The 24,349-nt window shown below is 44.2% G+C and overlaps 3 protein-coding genes across 4 annotated transcripts in view; 1 reads left to right on the top strand and 2 right to left on the bottom strand.

The window, feature by feature from the left end:
• The window catches only part of LOC135235664 (tyrosine-protein kinase receptor UFO-like), a 33,322-nt gene extending 23,522 nt beyond the window's left edge, over positions 1-9,800 (top strand). Inside the window, exons 13-21 of one of the 2 annotated variants that reach the window (XR_010324426.1) lie at positions 1,162-1,257; positions 1,604-1,687; positions 2,018-2,110; positions 2,249-2,370; positions 2,659-2,768; positions 3,390-3,549; positions 3,894-4,030; positions 4,441-9,314; positions 9,347-9,800. Coding sequence is in view for 1 of the 2 variants with exons in the window: in XM_064301401.1 (XP_064157471.1) it covers positions 1,162-1,257; positions 1,604-1,687; positions 2,018-2,110; positions 2,249-2,370; positions 2,659-2,768; positions 3,390-3,549; positions 3,894-4,030; positions 4,441-4,942 (1,304 nt within the window). In the remaining variant the exon portion in view is untranslated. Of the gene's footprint in view, positions 1-1,161; positions 1,258-1,603; positions 1,688-2,017; positions 2,111-2,248; positions 2,371-2,658; positions 2,769-3,389; positions 3,550-3,893; positions 4,031-4,440 lie in introns of both variants that reach the window. The other variant, XM_064301401.1, reaches the window with a different exon arrangement.
• Positions 9,801-10,559: 759 nt separating this feature from the next.
• Positions 10,560-17,780, bottom strand: LOC135235665 (galectin-6-like). The gene is made up of 13 exons (XM_064301402.1): positions 17,639-17,780; positions 16,774-16,862; positions 15,088-15,292; positions 14,616-14,729; positions 14,328-14,369; positions 14,118-14,150; positions 13,818-13,880; positions 13,360-13,416; positions 12,924-12,968; positions 12,774-12,803; positions 12,506-12,594; positions 11,626-11,791; positions 10,560-10,910 (listed from the first exon to the last, which is right to left on the bottom strand). The coding sequence occupies exons 1-13, from the start codon at positions 17,681-17,683 to the stop codon at positions 10,764-10,766; spliced, it is 1,125 nt and encodes a 374-aa protein (XP_064157472.1). The 5' UTR covers positions 17,684-17,780; the 3' UTR covers positions 10,560-10,763.
• A 2,894-nt stretch (positions 17,781-20,674) lies between these two features.
• Positions 20,675-24,178, bottom strand: LOC135236537 (galectin-4-like). The gene is made up of 6 exons (XM_064302993.1): positions 24,035-24,178; positions 22,618-22,822; positions 22,241-22,354; positions 21,910-21,954; positions 21,400-21,499; positions 20,675-21,111 (listed from the first exon to the last, which is right to left on the bottom strand). Exons 1-5 carry the CDS (start codon positions 24,070-24,072, stop codon positions 21,449-21,451), a joined length of 453 nt encoding a protein of 150 aa, XP_064159063.1. The 5' UTR covers positions 24,073-24,178; the 3' UTR covers positions 20,675-21,111; positions 21,400-21,448.
• Between the last annotated feature and the right edge of the window lie 171 nt (positions 24,179-24,349).

Here is a 24,349-nt window from a genome sequence, read left to right as displayed (position 1 = left end):
ACAAATAGAAAAAACTGAGGCAAATGTAGTGTTTCTTGAACTAAGCATCAAAAGAAAGAATGCACACACACACACACACACACTGCATTGTCCCATTTGACTGTTTTGGCTGTATGCATCAGTGCCTCTAACCGCAAGACAGAAGGAGGGGGCAAAGAGAGAGGGACACATGACTGAGGGAGGAGAGGAGAGAACAAGGGAATGAGAAAGAGAAGGAGATGAGGAAGAGAAGGAGAGGTGGAAGAGATAGAAAGCAGGAGGGAAGAGGGGTTTGTTTTGCTTTTCGGTCTGGGAGTGGGGGGTGTTACCTGTCTGGAAAGCCCATCTGGCTGCCGGTGTTCGTGTGACATGTCGGAACACGCCACAGGACCAAATCGTCTGGAAAACAGCCGCGGGAAACTCCAGTTGCGCCGCGTCTGTGCCGCAAACTTCCGAGCTGTGTGCAATGTCACAAATGTCCACCAGGGGAGCTAACCACAGACCTGAGGCCAATGCTGGCTGCCCACACTGCGATGTCCCAGGGACTTGCAGATGTGACCCAATCAGGAGCCATAAACAGGAACAGAAACTCTAAACAGATGTCTACTTACACAACATCAGCTATGGAAAAAACAAAAACAGCTCCTCGCTTTTTCCGGTCAAAGTCTGTGGCTCTGTTTTCCTTTGCTTTATCCAAAAGCCAGTTCCAGGGGAGGATGATGTCATCTGTTATTAAATGGCCGATAACACAGCAATGACATCGCTATGAAATCACACTCTCCACTGATGTATTAGGGGATCCATTAAGTGGGAGTCGCGGTCCCATCCAGCACTCATAATCTCCTGGCTTGTATTCCTTGGAAAAGAAACACTGTTGTTAAGCCAGTCGAGTGAGCCATCATCTCTTTCTGTAGAACTGAAATATTGACACTATGAGCTAATGAGGCTGGAATGAAGCAACTAAAACAGAATCCTCCTCCCTTTACTTGCTGTATAGTGGACGGACAGTCATAAGCCGTACGCGTTTTTAAGGCAGCATTTGTGTGTGCGCTTGTGTGTGTACATGGGTGTGTATAAAATGGCAAACCTGGATGGAGCGTAATGCCCATTCTCCTCATTAAGCATTCTTAATTATGCCGTTGTATATTAGTGTGTTAATTAGAGGTTGTTGGGTCTCCATAGTGAACAGCCTGGGGATTAGCGACGAGCTGAAACAGAAGCTCCAGGACGTGATGGTGGACAGACACAAACTTACGCTGGGCAAGACGCTAGGAGAAGGTAAACCAACCCTGCATTCCTCCGACCACACATTCTACAAACCTACCTCCATCCTGTCTTCTGTCCTTCTGAACGACAGGAAGTCCTCCTTGTGTCCCAGTAGATAAAAATAATAATAAACTTATGTTTAGGACCTCAACAATGCATGTTAAGGGGGTTTGTGTCCATCTAAAGAAATAATACTGGCACTTGGTTGTGCCCCTTAACAAGATGCACCAAACAGAGCATTTCCGCTTCAACAGCAGGGAGACAGCGAACGTGGGAGCTGATTATCTGGTGTGTCTGTAGAGTCTGTGGTAGCCCCTCCTCACTCCCGTTGCCATGGCGGCTGTGTGTGTCCCTTCAGGAGAGTTTGGCTCGGTGATGGAGGGCCTGCTGACCCATGACGAGTCTCAGACAGCGCTCAAAGTGGCCGTCAAGACCATGAAGAGTAAGTCTGTCCCTGTCACCTGACTCCCACCGTCACTGCTGCCACTGCTTTAACACTAATCCCACACACACACACACACACGCACACACACACAGACACAGACAGCACACACACGCATGCACGCTCACACACATAACATACACACAACCAACCTTTCAAACCTGAACCTGCACATATTATTAAACCTCCATCCAGGCAGTGACAGTGATAGACATTAATTAATACAAATACAAAACTTTAAAATAAAAAATCTAAATCTTTCTCTCTTCTTACCCCCACCTCTCTCCCTCTCGTTCCCCCTCTCTTTCCTCCTCCCTCCCTCTCTTTCAGTTGCGATCTGCACTCGCACTGAGATGGAAGACTTCCTGCGGGAAGCGGCCTGCATGAAGGAGTTTGACCACACAAATGTCATGAGACTCTTAGGTGAGTGTCCCAGAGAGATCGCTGTCATGACCGGGAGACCAGAGACTGGCCCTCTCTCTGCTGCCTCTCTCTGCTGCAGCCCAGCCAGACCCTTTCTCATCCCTCCATCTGTTGGTCTGTCTGTCTGTCTGTATGCAGGCGTGTGTCTGCAGACGGTGGAGAGCGAGGGATACCCCTCCCCTGTGGTCATTTTGCCCTACATGAAGCACGGAGACCTCCACAGCTACCTGCTCTACTCCCGTCTGGGAGACAGCCCAGTGGTGAGCCTGCTCTCGAACCCCACACCTAACCCTACCCCCAAGCCTACTCCTCCAATCCCTCCCCCTGAACCCCAGTCCTTACCCTAACCCCTAACCTCAACCCCCACAACACTGGGTCTGAACACTGAACGTGCAACACTGGCTTCCTCTTCTCAGTCTTCTCTAGTTGCGCCTGTAACTGGACCTCTCAAAACATTGGAACAACGGCGCCCTCTGGTGTTGATAGAATATGCATGCCCTGGTATAACCCCTCCCCCACCCCTGTCTCTCCCTCCCTCTCTCTTTCAGTTCCTTCCCTCTCATATGTTGGTGAAGTTTATGACTGACATCGCGCACGGTATGGCGTACCTGAGCAGTAAGAACTTCATCCACAGGGACCTGGCGGCACGAAACTGCATGTGAGAGCCCTTCTCCCCTCTACAAAAACAACAGCATTAAAGTCAGTTATTTATACACACACAGCACTTCTCTGAGCTGTAGAAAAAAGTCATCAATACATAACAAAATGAGCGCAAGTAGATACACCAGGGTAATCGCAGAAAAAGAACAGGAAATAAAAACCAAGGTAACCGGGCACAAGAGGTCAGGAAAATAGAGGGAGGTGTGGAGGTCAAGTTGGTTTTTAAGGGGTACACACGCAAACTCTTGTGTCTTGTGGGTAGAGTTTGGGTGTACAGCGAGGACTTCATGACAACTGCTACTCATAATTAGACCCCAACATTTTTACATTTATTTGATCAGACATTTTTGGTGATGTCATGAGCTACAGCAGCAGGTTGTGTCGTTGGCTAAGACCCTTTTACTGTGGTCCGGTATAAGGACTGAGCCAGACCTGGCTTGTGTGTGGCCGTTTAGAAAAGTGAGCCAGAATAACTGGTTGGAGCAGAAACCAGGGAACACAGCGGCCCTCCAGGAATGGGGTTGTGCCCCCCTGGTAAACACTAAATCATTCTGAGGGAACAGAGGAGGCCTTTTAGGGTAGGCGGTGCTCTGACTCCCTGATTGTGTCCGTGCGGCAGGCTCAATGAGAACATGACTGTGTGTGTGGCCGACTTCGGCCTGTCCAAGAAGATCTACAACGGAGACTACTACAGACAGGGCCGGATCTCCAAGATGCCCGTCAAGTGGATTGCCATCGAGAGTCTGGCAGACAGAGTCTACACCACCAAGAGCGACGTGGTGAGCCGCATAGGCCTGTCTGTGTGTGTGTGTGTGTGTGCATGTGCGTGTGTGTGTGCGCACGTTTGTTTTTCTGTGTGTAGTCACCTTCCACTAGTATGTAACATATTCCTGAGCTTGTATGTATAGTGTGTTGGTACATGTGTGTTGTGTGTAGGTGTGTAGGTAATGTGTTGCGTGTTGGTATGTGTGTAGGGTGTGTGTAGTGTGGAGGTGTGTGTAGCATGTTGGTATGTGTGTGTAGGTGGGTATAGTGTGTTGGTATATGTGTGTTGTGTGTAGCGTGTAGGGTGTCAGTATACATGTAAAATACCGACTGACTGTCTCCCTCTGCTCCCTCTCAGTGGTCATTTGGGGTGACCATGTGGGAGATCGCCACCAGGGGGCAGACGCCGTACCCTGGTGTGGAGAACAGCGAGATCTACGACTACCTGAGACAGGGAAACCGACTCAAACAGCCTCCAGACTGTCTGGACAGCATGTGAGTCTGAGCCATTAACACACTGCCTATAGCACACATAGAATCAATGCAATACTATTACTTAAAACTACAGTGAAGGAATTCAACAGATCTAAGGCCATAACCTTCATTGACTTCCACAGTAGAACGGCTAGCTTCCTTGGAAAGGGCACTTAATAGAAAATGTGATAAAATCAAAGTAAAGCTGACAGTCTATTTGATCATGTACAAGAAAGCTAGCAAAATGTCTAGAGCTGATTCTAGGTGTGACAAATATAGTTGGAGTGTGTTGCGGTTGTCTCTAAACACTAAGGGGCTAAATTAGCCATTGAGTCTAAGTTGTGCAGTAAGTATTTGTCATCTGTTTAGCTTAGCTGTCAGACTGCAGCCCCATTGGCAGAGGTGACTAATCCCTCCGTCTCCCCCGTTAGTTACTCCCTGATGCGCTCCTGTTGGCTGCTGAGTCCAAAAGACAGACCGGGGTTCGACTCCCTGCTGTGCGAGCTGGAGAAGGCCATGGAGGAGCTGCCCGACCCCCAGGAGCCGGACGAAATCCTCTACGTCAACATGGAGGAGCAGGGGCCGGAGCTGGGGGCCGTGGGGGGACGGGAAACACCCCTGGGCGCCCCGGCCGCGCCCCCGTTCTCCCTGAAGGGCGTGGACACGGTGACCACCGTGGAGGTGCACCCCCCGGGGCGCTACATCATCTGCCCCCAGCACGAGCCCCCCCAGCGTGGCCTGAGTGACTCCCTGGAGAGCCTCCATCTCACCCCTACCCCTTCCTCCTCCTCCTCCTCCTCCACCCCGTCCACCCCAACCCTGTTCCTGCAGCCAAACTCCTGCTCCACCCCCATCCAAATCTCCGCCCCCATCCCCAGGGGGGAGGGTTCAGAGGACAGGGACGGGCCTTGTAAGAGGGTCTTCTGGCAGTGACTACACCCCACCTCCACCCCATGTCCTCCCATTGTGATGGTTTGCGAAGGTAGACTTTGACTGTTGAGGTGTGTCCACCACTTGCCTTAAGAGGGTGGAGTTTCTGTGTCCATCACGTCCAGGGGGGAGGGGTTGACACTTTTTACCTGTGTGAGCACAAAAGCGCACCTGCCGAGCGGCACACTCCACGGACACGCCCACCTGCTCAAGACAACGTATGAAAAGCTCCTGTTACCACAGCACTTTCTCCGTCCTGACCTTGACACGCAGTACTTCTGGAGAGAAATATAGACATGGATTGTATATTGAAGAAAAAAAAAATAGCTACCAAAATGAATTTACATACATATTCATAAGGATTTTTAAAGTATTTCTTTTTCATTTATGATGAAATGTTTGACAAAAGTACAAGCACATAATGGAATGTTGGTCAGTATGTCCTGAACTCTGACTGATTTTGTTTGTAAGACTGAAACCTCCATTGCGATTGCATTTTCTGATCCTGAATTCAGACTGATTTAGGTTATAAATCTTAAACTGCCACCGTGATTGAGATTTTTGATTTTGAATTCTTATTGATTTGGGTTGTAAGTAAAGGGTAAAATCTCTACTGAGATTGTGATTTCTGATTCTGAATTCAGACAAATTTGGGCTGCAAATTTAAAAAAGCCACTATGATTGTGTTTTCTCATGCTGAATTGAGAGAAATTTGGTTTCTAAATGTGAAAACTCCACTGTGATTGTGATTTATAATTCTGAATTCAGTCTGATTTGGATTTTTGGATTGTGTGGCTGAAAAGTCCACTTGGGCTGTGTGATGACAGGGGAATCGATAACAAAGCACAGAAAGGACAAAGCAAACAGGTCAAAGGTCAAAAGTACCGCAACAAACCAAATCCCAGTCACTTACAATCAATAGCATTACTGTATCCAGAATGCTGACAAATGTACTACTGCTAGGCCAGTTCACCCTGCTTAACCAGTTATAATCATGTTTACTTTGCCAGAAAGAAGCTATAGCATTGTCCCGCTTGTAAACCAGGATGCAGAAAAGCTGTGTGATATTCACAGTATACTGTTCTTCTAAGGTACCACAGATCAGTTCCAGAGATTAGGAATCGGTATGGCTCACTTTCAGAGCGTCCAAACGTGGCATAAAAAGTCAAGCTTTGTGAAGTTATTTTTCATTCGTCCTATAACAGCCAAAAACGCAGGACCTTAACCGCTTTCCTTTCTGCTCCACGTCACTTGCGCGACCCACTCGTCTGAAGCAGTTTGCAGCATTCCAGCAGGTTGCCATTGGTTACTCATCTATGCATCTGCTTCCCCGGAAAAACTGAGTGTTTTTCCATCTGTGTCTCATTCCATGTTACTTCCCTGCTTCCCAAATCTGGCCCCTTTTCCCCACTCTAGTGCCCGAGACAAGAGATCTCCCATAAGCCCCTGCTACCTTCCAACCATTTGCTCGGGACATATTACAATCGACCGTAGAGCCATTGTATATTTGTTGCTTCTTACGCAGAACAAATGAAAAGCATTTTCCCCAGAAACACCAGTCTACAGAAGCCAAAACACCACCTCTGTGTTTCAGCTATACATCTGCTGTGAAACGCAAGCTAGAAAAATAATAATCAATTTTATTCCTGCGTATCAAACGGGGAGTTGGGTATGACCGGAAACCAAAATGTTCTTGGTTAACCTACATGGACTGTAAAGTTGTCAGCTAGCAGCTGAAAAATATTAATGGACAGGAAAGTGAGTCATGTGACAGCATCATGAAACATCATGACAAATGAAAAAAACCAAAACAATGCAAACTCAGCAGGTACTGCAAACCATCCGTCCAGCAAAAAATTAAATTAATCTGCAAACGGCAAAAACAAACACATTAACAGCCTCTCTCCTTTTAACTCTGCTAATGATCTGACCTCTCAGCAAATCACTGCCAGTTGATCTCGCTAGCTGAGGCAGAGGGCTAGGAGGCAGACCAACCGCTGAAAAAACTGTGGGACAGAAAATGACAGAAAATCAGGGGTTTGGGAAAATGGGGGCAGAACTTTAGGGGACGGAGCCTTACAGAGGAAGCTCCCCAAAGGCCCCAACATTGTTACACTTAAACAAAGGATTGAGCCGCCAGTGATCGGGACTCAAACCTGCAAACCCAACTCACAGGGACAAAATGGCGTGGCACAGGCCTGGTCTCACTCGTGAGACTGCCTGGTGCCAGGCAGAGCGGGGTTCTTAAGCACAGTGTTATTATTGTTTTTTTTATTTTGTAAACATGAAATGATATTTTTGCACTAATATGAATATATGTTCCCTATGTTATCGTTACTGAATTGTGTATTTTCATATACTTTTAATCTTGTGATTGTTGTTTTCGCATTTTTGTGTATTTAGGTCAAAGCTGAAATGAAATGTTCTGCCATGGAAATACTACCCCTGTCATTCACAACACGAGACATGTACATTCCAGTCATTAACAGGCTATTGTTTCTAAATTAGTGTAGTGCAAGGATGCACAACCCTGGTCCTGGAGAGCCTTGGGGTCTGATGGTTTTGTTTTCACCTCACAATCAAACAGTTGTGGTTAACATTATTTCAATAATCCTTTCAAGTATAGCATTCTAGAACTTCATTGCTTTAAATTGCCAGTAGTGATTGTTACATCAGCGTTAGAATCTTCAGTTAAGAACATTCTAATCACATATTTGTGACCTCACAACATAAAGGGCTAACTGCTGAGTAACAGTGCAAACCAGCACGACCTGTGGCTCTCCAGGACCAAGGTTGAAAACCTCACTTATGGGGAAAAAAGGGAAGTATGACGGTGCATGGTGGTCAGGAATTTTATAAATGTGACATCCTTATGTGGTTTCAAACAAAATGTATCATGGGACCCCTTGATCCCAATCAAACCCAGCTCTTTCTCTTTCCTCTCTCCTTGGTTTACAGGATAAGCATCACTCTCTGCTCCTCCATCTTATTTGTAGTTTAAATTCTCACAGACATCAACTACCTTATAATTCAATTGCTGATTACATTTTGGGTTGTGGTCTTTCAGTCTTTTCTGTCTTTAGGCAGAATGAGAACAGACAGGAGCATGAAAAGGAATATTAAAGAAATGATGGGGCAAATGGAGAGAAGGAGTGCTGGGTTTGCGGTGTACTGGGCATTAACCACCAATGGGTACATGGCATTCACTATTTCTGTTCTTGAATTTTGCTTGACTAAGGGATTCTCCTAATGATTATCAATTTTCCACATTTGTTCTGAACTCCAGTGAAGTTTTCCCTGGTGAACATTTTTAGATTTCAGAAAGTTTTGCTTTGCACATTAGTGTATTATGATGCATGCCAACACATCACTTTACAGCATGGAACAATTTCAGTCAGTCTGCAGACCCTTGCCTGTTTGACATAGCCTCAGCCTCTCATGGTGAAACATCATTACTGTTTTAGCTTTGATGCTGACAGACAGACGTAGACACAGACAGATGAAAGGAGCCAGATACGCGCTCAGGACAAGGGTAACAGATGTAGAGCACAGATTCTCTAGACCGACCAGATAGTCAACTCTGTACTGTTAACTTTGGAAGTTCAGTCTCCCTGCTCTAGAAGCGAAAACCTTCCAGTCCAATTGATCTATCTTTGAAAAATTCATTGAAAATACAGTGGCAGTGAACATTTGATGTTTTAATACAACACTATAAACCTCTGTTATCAATCATAATTAATGGGTGGTGTTTGTCACAGAAAATATTGGCTGAATTTGCAGAGCAGTCATGGCAAAGTTGTTGAAAATCATAGAAAATTGTGATAAATTCCAGAATCCACATACATTGTCAACTTTGTTTCTCCCAGCATTTGGCAATATTGTTAAAATTCATAGGCCTGTGCAATTAACACTGTAGGCCATTTTAAGGTTGACAGTTGCCATCCAAAACTGCTAAAAAATAAAAAGAAAGCACTGAATTTGCGGCAATGGCAAGAAAAAGGGGGAAAGTCACAGAACTGCCAAAATAAGGGCAAGAATTACAGAATCTGTGACAGCGGTGACTTCCACAGCAAACAACCAGCCTTAATCATAATCACATAGGGAAGACAGAAGGAACGTACTGTAGGAGCTGACTGTTTGGTTAGTCTACAGGGTTGGAGTCAATTCAGGAAATTAACTCATTCAATTCATGAACTGAAAGATAACCATTCTGTTCTGTGGACAGTTTTTGAGCAATTAAGTAGATTTCAATTAATTTCCTGAATTGGCTGCATGGAATGGAATTGGAATTGACCCCTAACCTGGTAGTCTATAAAATATTTGCTCAGATTCAGACCAGTTTGTGATAAAAAAAACACAGGAAATTCAGTTAAAGGTCCTGTGCAGTGTGCGCAAATACTGCACAAGCAGGCTGTCCCAAAAGGAAGTACAGCGTATGTTCACACTTTTTTCAAATTTTCCATCTGAACTGAACTATGAGATTTTGACTGATATTAAACAGCTGAAAACTGTATTAAGCATTCAATTCAAAATTGTTTCAAGTGATCCTTAACTAAATAAGCATTTATTTTGTTAAAAAATAATGATTTTTGTAATTATTGTGAATAAATGCTAAAATTCCCCTGTGTTTAGTATTTTTACTACCTGCAAAGTACTGCTTACATGCACCAACAGGAATAGTAACTGTACAAGCATTAAAAACGTCCTAACAAAGTGCCTTCAGAAAGCAAATATTCTCTCTTTGTTGTAAATGAAATGTGTCTTTCTGAAGGATGGCTGTAATTTGTTCTTGCTGATATTATTTTTGAAATAAGATTTTTATAAGCTTTTTGTATCAAATAAATCCATGTACAGACTTAAATGCGCATTGTGTGTTCAAATGCTAGTTTGTGTGTGTGTGTGAGAGAGTGAGAAAGAGAGAGAGAGAGAGAGAGTGCATGAGACAATTCATGCCAGTGTGTATTATAGCATGATACTTTCAGAGCCATAACCAGACCAAAATATTTACCAAGATCATCAGAAGCACAGGTCACATGGTGAACAGGATTATTGTGACAACCAGGACACTAGTCAAAAATTTCAAGTAGAGCACTCACAGATTTGTCAGTATACATCAAAGTTTTCTTTTACAGTTCATATTGAAATACATTTTACGTAGGGTAATCAGGATTTTTTCTGAAAAGAATGTGTGCTTGATGTAAAAACAGGCGTACTGATTGTAACACAGAATTCAGTTTCAAGATGAGGTATCTTTGATTTGCAAAACCTGCAGAGATTTGTAGCCTATTACATTTGGTGTACATTCAGCTGAGGCATATATCCATGCCTCATATTAGCTTATCCTAAATATAAAATGCACTATGGGATCTCTTCCTACCAACAACAACAACAGTAGTGTTGATTGACAGGCTAATTTTAAGTAGAATTTCCAGGTTTGATCTGTGAACACGTCCATAAAGCAAGCACATGGATCACAAAGCCAGTGGAACCTAATCCTGAGGAGAGTTAGCCAGCTGCCTCATTACTCAATACTTGGAATAGGAGGTCATGACCTCAATGTCCTTCATGATAATCAATGCTATGCATACTTTAAATGTCCTCCTATAAAAACGAGGCAATCTTCAGAATGTGTGACAGTGTTTATTAACTGACTTTGTGAAACACAGCCCCTGACACCAGTAACAGACAGTCTTAATGAGAGAAAGGTAGAGGAATGAGGCTGGAAGATCAGATAAGGGGGATCAGAACAGTGACATCAGAGCAGGGGACCAGAACAGTGACATCAGAGCGGAGACATCAGAGCAGGGTACCAGAGCAGCAAGCCTCAGAAATGTATGTAGGACAGCTGCACGTCCCCTTCGATCTGCAGCATGTCAATCTGGGTGAAGGGCTGGTGACGGTGGGAGAAGTTGCACAAGTGCTGCCCGTTTACATACACCTTAAACCTCTGATTCCCACAGCGCACCGAGATCTGAGAGAGAGAATACGAGAGAGAAAGAGAGACTTAAGTGAACATTAAAACAGAAGTAATGAAATATCCAGTTAATGCTCTAACCTGGTAACACGCTAACACTGTATTACTATGCCCAAAGGAGAGTGAAGAGACACATCTGAGCAAAATGCAGTGGTTAATTTATACAGGTCTCCAATACGGAAAAAAATTCTGTTCACACGTGTCATGACCGTTTCGAATAGACTCGTTTGCGTAGAATGCCTGTTATGTTATCGTAGGCCACCTCTAACCACAAACCACCTGTTACTTTCATCCTCTGTACGGACACATAAATGTTTCTTTGTCTCAGAGTCAAAGTACTAGGTCCTGACTCTGCAAACTGGAGGAACGTCTGACGCATAATATTGACTCCAGCTCCTGTTCACGCATGGAAATTGCCAGAGCATTTATACGTTAAGTTGCATGCATGAAAGGGTCTAATCCAAAATTGCAAGAAAAAAACAGAAAGAACACTGGTACAAGCTTTACGTGTTTGTGATAAAGCATATGATTGGACATAGTGATTTTTAATGACTACGCTATAACATGATCCCACTTTTGACGCAATAGAAGTTCATGGACCACGAATCTCAATCGTGCTGCAACGGTGTTCCACTGTATGTTCCACAGAGACACTCTGGCATAGACATAGACTCCTTCTTAAGTCAGAAGGGACCCAATATAGTCCACTCACGTCAAAGTACTGGCCCTCCGCGAAGGGGTTGAAGTTGACATCCCTTTCCTCCTGCCCCCAGCACCCGCCCATGTAGCTGTTTCGGACCAGCACCCCCTCTGCCACCCGGGCGTTGAAGTGGAAGGCGATGTCTTCGCCATTGCTCACTCGGAAGTTAATGGCGAACCTGCAAAACACACGCACGCGCGCACAGGCACGCACACACACACATTCAAACACACGCACGCACGCACAGGCATGCACACACACACACATTATAAGACACGCAGGCATGCACACACACACATGCAAACACACGCACGCATGCACAGGCATACATGCACTGAATAAAAGAACAATGGAAGAGAACATTCTATTTATTGCCGGAAAAGGGCACGTGACTTATGAGTTAATGACAACAGCAGTGCAAATCTGCTACAGTTACAGTTACTTAAATGTTGAACGATCTGCTATTTTCTAATTAGCCGTGGTATAAGTGAAATGAAGCACTACAGTACAGTAAAGTTACTACATTGACGCACATTTTGATGTATTTGCATTTTTACTTATATATCCATATTTACGCTCGCTTTTATTAAAGGATCTTGTTTCTTAAAAAGCATATGTCGTAGCAGGTGAGAGGCAAAAAAGTGTAGGGTGGTGTAACTTGTGATCAGAGAGAGAGAAAAATGGTGCAACTAAGTAACATACTGTATTGTGTTGTCCTGGAGTTCGTAAATGCAGAACAAATAAAAGATCTGTAATGGGGAAAATAAAGTTGCCAGAACTTCTGTGGACTGTGCATGTCGCACTGATTTAAATGGTGCCACAAGAGGAAGAAAAAGAAAGGAATGGAGAGATGAAGATGAAAGAGAAAAGTTAAGAGAGGTACACAGGTTACCTGTTGGCCCCATAAGGTACCATACCCCGAATAATGATGGTCCTCTTTGGAATCATCCCTCCTGGGATCATGTTAGAGTAGGGAATGCACTGAAGACACGATAAGCACATTGTCACAGCCGCTCAGTCACATGCACACACATACTGTACACGTACACACACATTGTGCTATCTGAAATGATTAAAAAAAGGCAGAGGGAAAATCTGCTCTGACATCATGCACACAGCTTTGTGCCCCTTCACACTGTGAGGCTGTACGCAGTACTCACTGGGTTGTAGATCGGCTCTCCGCCCATCATCTGAAAGGGATTTAAAAAAAAGGATTTTTCAAATGAGATGGTCTGACAACAGCCAGGAAAATTAATTCGTTCATTAACTCTCACTCACTCATTCAGTCACTCAGCCACGCTGTTACTCACCGGCAGGTTTCCCCCAGGAAACCCCATTCCTCCTCCTCCTCCACCCTGCAGACAGAACACAGACAGGAATGCTTTGCAGCTTCAGTACAGCGATAATGATGGCAACGCATGGGAGGTATTAATAAAGCATTAGAGTCATTAGAGACAGAGTGAAATATTTAGTAAAGCATGAGGGACAGAGTGAAATATTAATAAAGCATGAGGGACAGAGGGAAATATTAGTAAAGTATCAGGGACAGAGTGAAATATGAGTAAAGCATCAGAGACTATACACACACTCATATACACAGACATTTCACACACACGTGCACATAAACAGGCACACACACACACACACACACACACAGGCACACAGACACACACACACATACACACAGGCACACACACAGGCACACAGACATACACACACACACACACAGGGGGAGTGAAACCTTACCCCCATGCCTCCCATCCCATTGCCTGGATACCCTTGCATTCCACCACCCATAGATCCCTGGAGGAGAGAGAGAGAGAGAGATGATGAGTGCACACACTGTACAGCTAGCACAGTTAGAGTACAGCGCACAAACAACTGTGCGCACAGGCAAGGCAACTAGTACACATTTATAGAGTTAAAGTTCAGAAAGTTCTGTTCAGAAACGGATGGGCAGATTCAAATTAAAAATTAGGAGAGAGAGTGAGTGAGAGATAGATGATGAACGCACACATTGTACAGCTAGCACAGCTATACAGCTGTACAGCACCCACTCCACTGTGGACACAGGCAAGGCAGCCAGCACATATTTACAGAGGTAAACTGTGAGCAGCGTGGAAAAAAACTCTGCTCACCATTTCAAATTGGAATTCCAAATTGTATTTTGAATGTGAATTTGAGTGAAAGAAATGAGAACACACCTGCATTCCTCCCATTCCACCCATGTTATCCATCCCTCCCATTCCTCCGGCTGGGTTGTACCCCTGTGCAGGGTCGAAAAGTAAGGAGAAGTTGAGAAGGAAGCTCTCCTGAGTCCTGAGATCCAGTGTTCCCTCAACAAGACTGAATGAGCATCATTGTGTTTTATGGACTAAATTAATATATACACCATACAGTAAACTACTGTACGTAGAAAAAGTTCAAATGCTAGGAGTACATTCCACTGTAATTGCACATGCATGTGTGTGTATTTGTGTGTGTGTGTGTGTATTCACACTTACCCCCATCCCTCCTTGATAACCCTGCATGCCACCCTGGAACACAAAATCAGTCAAAAAGACTGCATGAGCACTACTGTGTTTTTTTTTAATTTTTTTTTTTTACATACAGTAAGCTACTAAAAAGTTCAAATGCTAGGAGGACATTCCACTGTGTTTGTGCATGAGCGTGTGTGTGTATGTGTGAGAGAGAGAGTGCATGTTCACACTTACCCCCATCCCTCCCTGATAACCCTGCATGCCTCCTTGTCCTCCCTGGAACAAAATACAAATACAAATACCTAAATGTAAACGTGGGTGCCTAAATGCAAATACAAATGTTAATATTAACACCTAAATGCAAATACAGACGGCCACATGCAAATATAAATTTGCGAATTCAAGTGCAAATGCTTTAATGTAAAAATAGGCAATGTGTAAGACACTGGATAAAATGATTTGCTGAAATCCTAACAGTAAGCAGATGAATGAAAATGCAGAAGGCACGCTGCTCCTCCTCACCCCGATGATGTTGATGCTCTGTACAGAGATGTCCCCGTTGATGTGTAAGGCAGTCACTCTCTCCACTGGCATGCGATGCTGGAACAAGTAGAGCTGACGACCGTTTACATTCACCTGCAGGAAACAGGAAGAATTGCAGGGAGTCAAAAATTCTGTTCATGATAATTTTACTACCATCTGCCAATTAAATATCATGCTATATTCTAATAAGGATTATATAGCTCTGCAGTATGGAGGCATTACATGTATGGACATGTATATGCATACTACACACGCACGCGCACACACACATACATACACACACACTCATGCACACAAACGCACACGTGCACACACACATATGCACATACACACATACACGTAGACACACGCATACACACACACACACACGCATACACACATGAACATACACACATGCATACACACACACACACACACACACACACACACACACACTTTCAGTCCCTCTGACCTGGTAGCCCTCTGAGTTGACAACGATGACCAGCTCAAAGTTGTGTCCCTTTTTGAAGGGCATCTCGTGGATCTTCTCCTCTCCTTCCCAGCAGCCATTCTGGAAGGTGTTGAACACCACCTTGTCCCAGAAGTCGAACCGAGGGTTCATGTGAAAGGCTATGTCACAGCCTTCCATCTCCCCGCACTGCAGGTTGACGTAGAACCTGTGGGGGGGTGACAGAGAGCAAGGATGTTTTTAACCACAGATTCAGATTTGAGTGACCAAACAAGATTCTCAGCTCTGCCTCTCACAATCCTCCTCCACCCTTCAGTCCTCTCTGCTTCTGAACTACAGGAGATTATCATTGGTAGAAAGAGTTTCAGGTGCTTTATTACAATATATACTGTTTATTTATTTTTGTTATCATATCCAAGAGAACAGTATCACAGTAAGAAGCTGATGACGGACTGATTCTGACTCTAACTACGGTTTTTCTCTAACTACAGTTTTTCACAACTGAATTCAACACCAGACCCAGGGTCCCATGGGTATTGCAGTCCTGCTATATTCCATCCACAGGACTTACATAGTGATACAATATTATATTGCCTTGATTGAACAAATAAGACAGCCACTCCCGGGGTGTTAAAGTGACAGATAGAGGCCCCGCCCTTATACTAACAGGCCTTGTTACACAATGTTGTCTCTATGAAATTAATCAAATCGGTGGGAGTAGGTACAAAGCTCACACAGGAACTGAATACACTATCAATGAAGTCGTTGTTTGTGTTGCCATGCTTCCTCCAATGAACAAACAAGATCCCCCAAAGCCCTGCCCTCCCATTGGCTCACACAGGGAGTGTTAATGAGATAAACTCTCATTCTAATCCCACTGTACACACATTATTCATTCAATTTGCATGAGTCATGGTCTGATAAGTCCACACAGCAGAGTCTTCTTTTCCCGCCATGACAGACACTGTTTCCACTATGCCACAATAGGACTGGCTATTCCAGTGCATTGTATTATGGGGTATTGGGCTTCGCTCCAAATCTGTGGGCAATTCACACACACATCGGTCACAAACTATCAAAGCCCAGGGGCCCTCCATTAGCCTGTGATCCAGCATTCTATCAGAGACATTTTCAACCTCTGCCAATGCCCCTCAGCGCAGAGTTAATTACAAACCTCACAAAGCTCACTCTACTGAGAAGAAAGCTGACTGATCAACAAATATTTTCTGGCAATAATTGTTGAGAGATATAGGGTGTAGGATATGCTGAAGAGTATAGATTTCATGCAGCTCTAAACTTTGTTTATGGCCAGAAATCTTCTTATATATCCAGTAAAAGTATTTTATTTATCCAGTAAAAGTAACTGAAAATGTGTTATATCCTTTAATGTAGTTAAGCCCCTAACCACAGAGTCACTAAGTGGGCAAAACTGCACTTTTGATGGTAGAGTGAGGTTTCATGGATTGTTTAATAGTTTGAGATACAGTGCGCTCACTGTATCTCAAATATAAATCACTGAATTCAACCAATGAAATGATTCTGCTCCCCATAGCAGAAGAAAATGATTGGGTGAAATCAGGGAGTCACTGAGAACATAAAATAGTACCACAGAGACTTTATTCACTCTTCAACCGCTACATTGTGTCTCAACACCGTTCCCTGCAGCACTTTCAGCAGGAGGAACCTCACCTGGTGATCCCATGGGGCACCATTCCCTGGATGTACACAGACATCCCTGTCCTCAAACCACCGTAGATGGGCCCCACATATGGGATGTCCTGTGCAACACAAACACCGGGATTCAATGAAGCAGTTTGTGAGTTGCAGTGGTTTACAATGCTGGTAACTAGAGAGCTGGAGGGTCGGCTGGGTTTAAATATCAATCCGCATTCAACCAATCAAGAGGCTGAGCAACAGATCACACAGTCATCCCACCTCACTGGATTCATTGGGGCTAATGAATTTATTATTACAATGTAAAAACAAAAAACAGTACACCTTGCAACTCACAAGGACCAGGGTTACAACCTGTGAACCTGTCTATATTGCAACAGAATGCAGAGTGTGTGAGTAATGTAACAGGAGTGAGCGACGGAGCTGTTAGTGGTCAAACAAAGAGAGTGAGAAAGGCATGGAGTTGAAGGGCAGGGCACGTATGAACAATGCATACTTTGAGTTTTGCTGATATCGTTCATTTTCAGTTTATTTAAAAGATCAAGATTGATTCACTGACCACTAATGCTGAGACTGACACCAAGAAAGCTCGTAATGAACAACTCTTGTACAGTATGGAATATAATATGCTTTAGGTGCTGCTATTCAGAAAACTCGACTGTAAATCCCTGAGAACTTTCAAGGAAACATCAGCAGGCAAAAAAGAAATGTCTGAATACCGTTAAAATTTTTGTAATCTACACAGTTTTTTTGTAGTCAAAAGGGTTAAAGCGTTTCAAATTAACCGAGCACCAAATATGTGTGACAGGAAGAGGCAGATAGGAGGAGGCAGAGAATGACAGAATGGGCAGAAAAGAAAAAAGAGAAAATAAACACTTACAGGGTTGTAGATCGGCTGGTAACCTGGTGGAGGTAAGAAACTCATGATGATGGTCACACGGTGGGAGCCGGTCAGAGAGAAGAAGAGGCCGGAGAATCACTGAAAGACAGGCAGAGAACATCTGGACACCTTATATAACCTACTGCTTCCAGTGGGCTGGGCCGGGCCGTAACTCAAGGGCGGGGCCTGGGCTCAGGCTGGTACCAGGCCTGCTACCTGTGTTTGCTCAGGGCTCTTATCAAGCAGGTGATTTCCACCTTTCGCTGCAAATTAAAAGGTATCGTGAGAGGAGTGGTCCAGACCTACAAACATGCATTGGGGTCAGGTGAGTGCGTGAAGATTTGTGTGTGGAGGTGTGTTTTCCTAAACGCAAACATGTGACAAAGGATGAAGCCACCGTGCCAACCCAGATTCCCCTGTGACTGTGTGAATGATGGCCATGGCCACTGTGATGGCATATCAAGGAGCGGGCCTGCCAGCAACCATCCACAGGCACGTACATTCAGTGTGAGAACTGCAATCCGTCCTCCACAACAGTAGGTGGCGCTGCTCAAGAGATTCCAGTACCCATCACAAATGAGCACAAATCCTCAGAGCTCGGAGCTCCTCAGAGCTCCTACCTCACACACACAAAGAAGAAGAGAGGCAACAAGGGAGAGGTGAATGACTGTTGGTAGCACACAGGCTGAGAGGCGTGTGGTCGTCTTTTGAACTGAGAGAGGAAAGAAGAGGAGGCAGGAGGCTGGGCAGAGCTGGTTATTGGCATAAACATTATGCAGTCGTTTACAATCACACACTTTTACACAGATTGTAAATGGTTTTGTATTTTCGTGAAAGACATTGTGATTTTGTAGTATTCCACAAATAGCTTTTTCAAGGCCGTTTCTCATGGGATCCCCCTTCCACTAACCCCCCCTCCCCCAGACCGCAATCAGTTCCCCAGCTCAATCTTGTTTAGTCGTTTAGGTTCACTGTATAGAGGCGGCTCTAAGAGAGGGAATGCTAATAGAGACATGGGGGAGTCTGAGATTATGTGCTGGCTAGAGTAAGTGCCACCAGCGTGTAAACGGAGAGCGGGACTGACGCACAGCGCTGACAGAGGAAGCAGACAGGCAGAAACATTTGAAGGACAGGCCATGTGGCAGGTTGAGGGTTGGCAGAGGGGGGTGCTCTGACGTCGAACGGCGCTTATCAGGTCCCTGCATTCCCTACGTTCACAGCGATATCGCTTGCTTTATTTTCGGTAGGCGTGAGCTGTGTTACGGCCCGTGTTTGAATTACTCTGATTCACAGTGAGGGGGCTCCGCACTAAACAAGAATGTTAAAAACACCTTCAGCAAACATGTGACATGTGACTTTCAAAGGAACACAAATACTATCAAAGACAACCAGCTTTCAGTGGATCAGAGTTCAGAAATGTTAGTTGAATTTAAAATATCATGGAATATCATGGCAATATATTTAAAAAAAAGATTACCTAAAAATTGTGAGAAATTCAGTATAAAGCAATTGATTTAAAGACTATACAATACAATACAATACAATATACTTTATGGTCCCTGTGGGGAAATTTGTCTTGGACTCAAATACTGCACAGATATAGCTGCCACCAAAAACAACACCAACAGTATCAAGTGACAAACTGATCTCACTGGTATATCGGGTTATATTGTTTTTTGAATGTGTTGACTGACAAACTTATCTCACTGGTATATCGTGTTATATTGTTTTTTGAATGTGATAATAGATTTAAGTTGGTGATACTGAAGAAAGGACATGTTGCCAATGTCGTACTTCTGGACCAGGTCCTTACATGTCCTTAAAAGTGTTGTTTTGGATGATGTGTTGAAGTTGTGAAATGCCTTTTTGTTTCCAATCTCTGAGGTTTAGTGTTTAGTTTAGTTTTTTGTTCAGTTAAGTACAAAGTGAGGGTTATTTCATAATGGGGTGTATTTGCACGGCACCATTGTTGAGTGACATAGCTGTCACTATGGTGATGCTTCTGAAACAGTTGTGGCGTTTGATGGGAGGGTTGGTAAATGGATGTTTGATATTCAGAGTGCCAAATATTAACAAGAGTTTAACTGTTAAGACTGCATAATATCCAGCTGTATAATTTGATGAAAATAAAAGTTAAACTATCGGTTAAAATATTTTACATTTATTTTAATGTTACGTGCCATGTGTTACACTTCCAAGGCTTGGGACAGGTAAGACTGGGGGCTCCTGTACATAGGCCCGTAGGCTATGTTGTGTATAGATCCACTAGTCCTTAGGGGTGATTGCCAACCAATTGTGTTTTCAGTCTGCTAGTTAGAGTAGATAGGCCTTTTGTTTGTGTACTTGATACACTAGATTAAATTACTCTCTGGTTTAGCTAGCTTGTTTTTCTGTTCTTTTGGCAACATCCAGCATCTGTTGACCCTGGTAGTGTGTGTCTGGGATGTTGTATGTCCGGTAGTAGTTTGTTGCACCTTTTTGTTTTGTTATCACGGTAAAACACCCATGCACTGAGTTGCTGCTTTGTCTGTGTTTGATTTATTGTTGTTACCATCTATACAGCATTAACATCTCCCGGCTATTTTAACATCCAGTTACATACCCCATGCACCCCTAGACCCATGGGGTCGTAACACCATACATACACAACCGCCTCTTCACAGTTTAAATAACTATATTACATAAAAACATCCCAAGAATAGGAAGTAAAAACGACTAAGATGGCCATTGGCCAGTTAAGTTATGTTCCATGTGAAGATCATGATGGAAATAGCAGACTCAGGGTGCATGCAACACTGAGCTCATTCTACGGTGTACACACATACGCCACCCGCTCACAGTGAAACATACAGCTGTGGCCCAGCTCCTTTGGGCAGTTCCCTGTTGCCAGTTTGTTTCTTTGTGTGTAATTATATAACCCCAAACACCTAAGAAGTTAAGAAAACACACATGTGAACATACTGAGGTCATGACCTCTCTTACATCTATGGTAATTCTTGGCATGCATATGATGAGAAAAAACTAAACGAGGCAATCTTTAGAATGCATGATAGTGTTTATTAACTGACTGTGTGAAACACAGCCCCTATCACCAGCAACAAACAGCCTATATGAGCGGAAGGCAGAGGAATAAGGCTGGAAGCTGAGGACTCTGGAGTGGGCATCTGGCACTAAAAGCTAGGATGTGAGGGGGCTTCAAAGCAGGGTATCAGAGCAGTGACATCAGGGCATGGTATCAGAGCAGGGTATCAGAACAGTGACATCAGAGCATGGTATCAGAACAGTGACATCAAAACAGTGACATGAGAGCAGGGTATTATAACAGTGGCATCAGCAGGGCATCAGAAGAGTGACATCAGAACAGAGGTGTTGAAACAGTGATATCAATGTTTTCCAGGGCGAAGGTCGGGGTACAGTGGAGTCAAACATTTGCAAACACCTAAAACCTCTGATTTCCCAAAGCGGATCATGATCTGAGGAAAATAGAGAGAGAGAGAGAGAGAGAGAGAGAGAGAGAGAGAAACACCTTAATCCTCTTATCCCCACAGTGCACTGAGATCCGAAAGAGCGAGAGTGATAAAATGCACATGAATTTCATTACATTATATTCAGTGCTAAATACATACAATAACAGAAGTGATACTTCATTACTGTGAAAAGCCCCCATTTAATGAAACAGTAAGTGCTGATGGGTGGGGACACTCAGAACATAGACACAGACTCCTGTGTAAGTTTGTGAGGACCTAACTGTGTGCACTCACATGGAAAATACTGTTACTCCCGTAAAGAATTAATGTTGGATTTCTGACATCACATCGGAATCTCCTTTACTTCACAAGTCCACTGGCCGCCCATAGATCCCTGGAGGGGGGAGAGAGAGAGAGAGAGAGAAAGAATAAACACACAATATACAAGCTAGCACAGTTTGAGTACAGCACCCACTCTACTGTGCACACAGGCAAGGCAACTGGAGCACATTTAGAGTCAAATTCAGAGCAGGGTTGAGAAGATGAGCGGAGAGAAGGAAGTTCTGAGTCTTGTGATCCAGAGTACAGTCAACATCACTGAAACAGCATTATTGTGTTTCTATGGACTAAATATTATTTATAAATAACAGACAGTAAACTGCACTGAACTTAAAACAAAGACTAATATGAATGAATCTGTTTATCCGTGTGCGTGTGTGTGTGTCTGCAAATGTGTGTCTGTGCGTGCGAGTGTGTGCATGTGCATGGAGGGGTATATTTGCGGTGAAAAGCCTCTGTACTCACAGAAACCGCCATTGGATCGAGACACCCCATGTCGAAAACTCCTCCCTGAAACACAAACTCAGTTAGTGGTGAGGGAAGACAAAATGGTGCACCCCCTCAATCCGTTCATACCTACAAAAAACGGCTGAACGCAAATTCAAGCGGCTAAATGCCGAAATACAAATGAACATGCTTAAACGCGAATATAAATGCTCAAATCCAAACTCAAAGACAAATGCATAAATGTGAACAAGTCTGCAGGGTAAAACAGTCAAAAACAGGACCTAAGCCTAAAATGCTTAAAAGGTAAATGCTTGAATTAAGATGCAGAACGCGCGCGGGTCCTCCTCACCAGGAAGATGTTGACGGTCTCCAGGTTGATGTTCCCACTGATCTGCATGGTGGTCACATGCTCCACCGGAATGCGGTGCGCGAACATGTGGAAATCAGTGCCGTTCACTTTCACCTGCAAGACATTACATCACAGGTTAAATACCTGGCTCAAAGACAGAAAGTGTCCTACCCAGGAATCGAACCTGTGACCTTCAGGTTAGAAGATCAGTTCCTCACCCATATAATATCAAACTTTGCTCCAGAAAAAATAGATTATATTTGCAGTAAGGAGGCATTACATGTACGCACACAATGCGAATGCACACAGACGTGCAGTGCACGCACACACAGAAAATTTATATGTAAATTCATGCACACAGTTCCTGTCCATCTGACCTGGTAGCCCGCTTTGGTGACCGTGAAGAACAGCTCAAAGCTATCCCCCCTATGGAAGGCTATCGGAGCGACCCTCTCCTCCTGTCCCCAGGCGCCGCTCTGGAAGCTGTTGAACACCGCCACCTCTTCTGGCTCAAATTGGGCGTTGAAGTGGAGCGCTAGGTCGCAGCCTGCAGCCTCCCCGCCCATCAGGTCAATGCTAAAGCTGCAGGGGGCGACAGAGAGCAAAAAAAAAAGTTTCATCACAGATTCCTTTGAGTCAGCAGATGAGAAACTCCACTCTCAGAATCCTCCAGTATTTCCATCTTCTCTGCTTCTTAACTACAGGAGGTTCCAACTGGCAACAAGAGCTTTTGGCATTTATTACAATATAGAAACCACATTTCCATTGTTTCTTAAATCATGTGACTTAATTTTCAGAAGATGCGTCACTTTTGAATGTTTTGGCTTCATTGATGTGGAGACAGAACTTGTATTGCTAAGAATACAGAGCTGAATATCTGGTTGATGTATAGAATATGTGATGTCATCATCCAAATGATCCAAACAAATAGCAAGAGGCCGCTAATCAACGATTCCAGCGGAAGAGTTTTTGACAACTTCAGAGTGCGGCGTTAATGAAATGTGAAATATCACATCGGTGTGCTTAACTTTGGTTCCAGGGGTGCTGGAGTCCTACTGCTCCAGCCTCAGCACTTACACGGCGACACAGCACTTTATCGCCTTCATTAAACTAATAAAATAATTGCAGTGTGTAAATGAGACTCCTGCCCTGCAGGAAGACAATCAGACGCTCCTTCCTTACACTAGTGCACCCTGTCACACAATGTTGTCCTTCGCTGAGCAAAAAAAAAGCAGATGGGTGTGCGGAGATGCAAAGCTCAGACAGGAAACGGCACACTATGAAAAAAGCTGTCTTGTGTTGCCATGGTTTCCGGCTGTGTGTGCTGCCGCATCTTCCTAAACCGCGGCATATTGTCGGCTCAGATAGGGACTGTTAATGCGCCGTCACCCTAATCCCACTCTACCCCACATTTCCAGCAGAGCTCCATCCAATTTATATGCTAGTGAAAAAAAATCTATATTATCACCAATATCCACACATGTTGTTAAACCCTAACCACAGAGTCACGAGACAAAAGGCAAAACTGCACTCGCAGCACAGGGGAGTGAGGTTTTATACATTGTGTAACAGGTTGAGAATCAGTGAGCTGTTAATCCCTGAATTCAACCAATAAGATGATATTTTGCTCCTTATGACAGCAAAATGATTGGGAGAAATCAGGGAGTCTCTGAGAATCTAAAACAGTTCTGCCCACTCTTAGTTCCACAAAAACCTCATTAATTAATTTGCCCTTAAGTACTGTCACAGCCCAAATCGCTGCAGTACCCTCCATAGCCAGCAGGGGCTCCTCACCTCGGGATATCCTGGGGAACTGTAATCTTGTAGCTCATGGACGTCCCCACCGTAAGACCGTCTGGGATGGGTACCACTATTGGCCCGCTCTGCACAACACGAACACTGGGATTAATACAGAGCAGTTTGTCTGTTGCAGTGGTTCATAACCCTGGTGCTGTAAAAGATTTAGGGGGTCTGGCTGTGTTTCCAGGTAACTCTCGTTGTGTTCCTAGTTTTTTATTCTTTTGGGTACAAGGGTTTTGCTGATGCTACCGGGCTTCAAACAGAAAACTAGCACAAAATGCGTTCGCTCGACACGGACCAGGTTGCAAA

This window comes from Anguilla rostrata, chromosome 12, assembly GCF_018555375.3.
Source record: "Anguilla rostrata isolate EN2019 chromosome 12, ASM1855537v3, whole genome shotgun sequence".
NCBI lineage: Eukaryota > Metazoa > Chordata > Actinopteri > Anguilliformes > Anguillidae > Anguilla > Anguilla rostrata.
The sequence above is the reverse complement of the archived record's forward strand: the minus strand, read 5'-3'. Positions and strand labels throughout refer to the sequence as shown.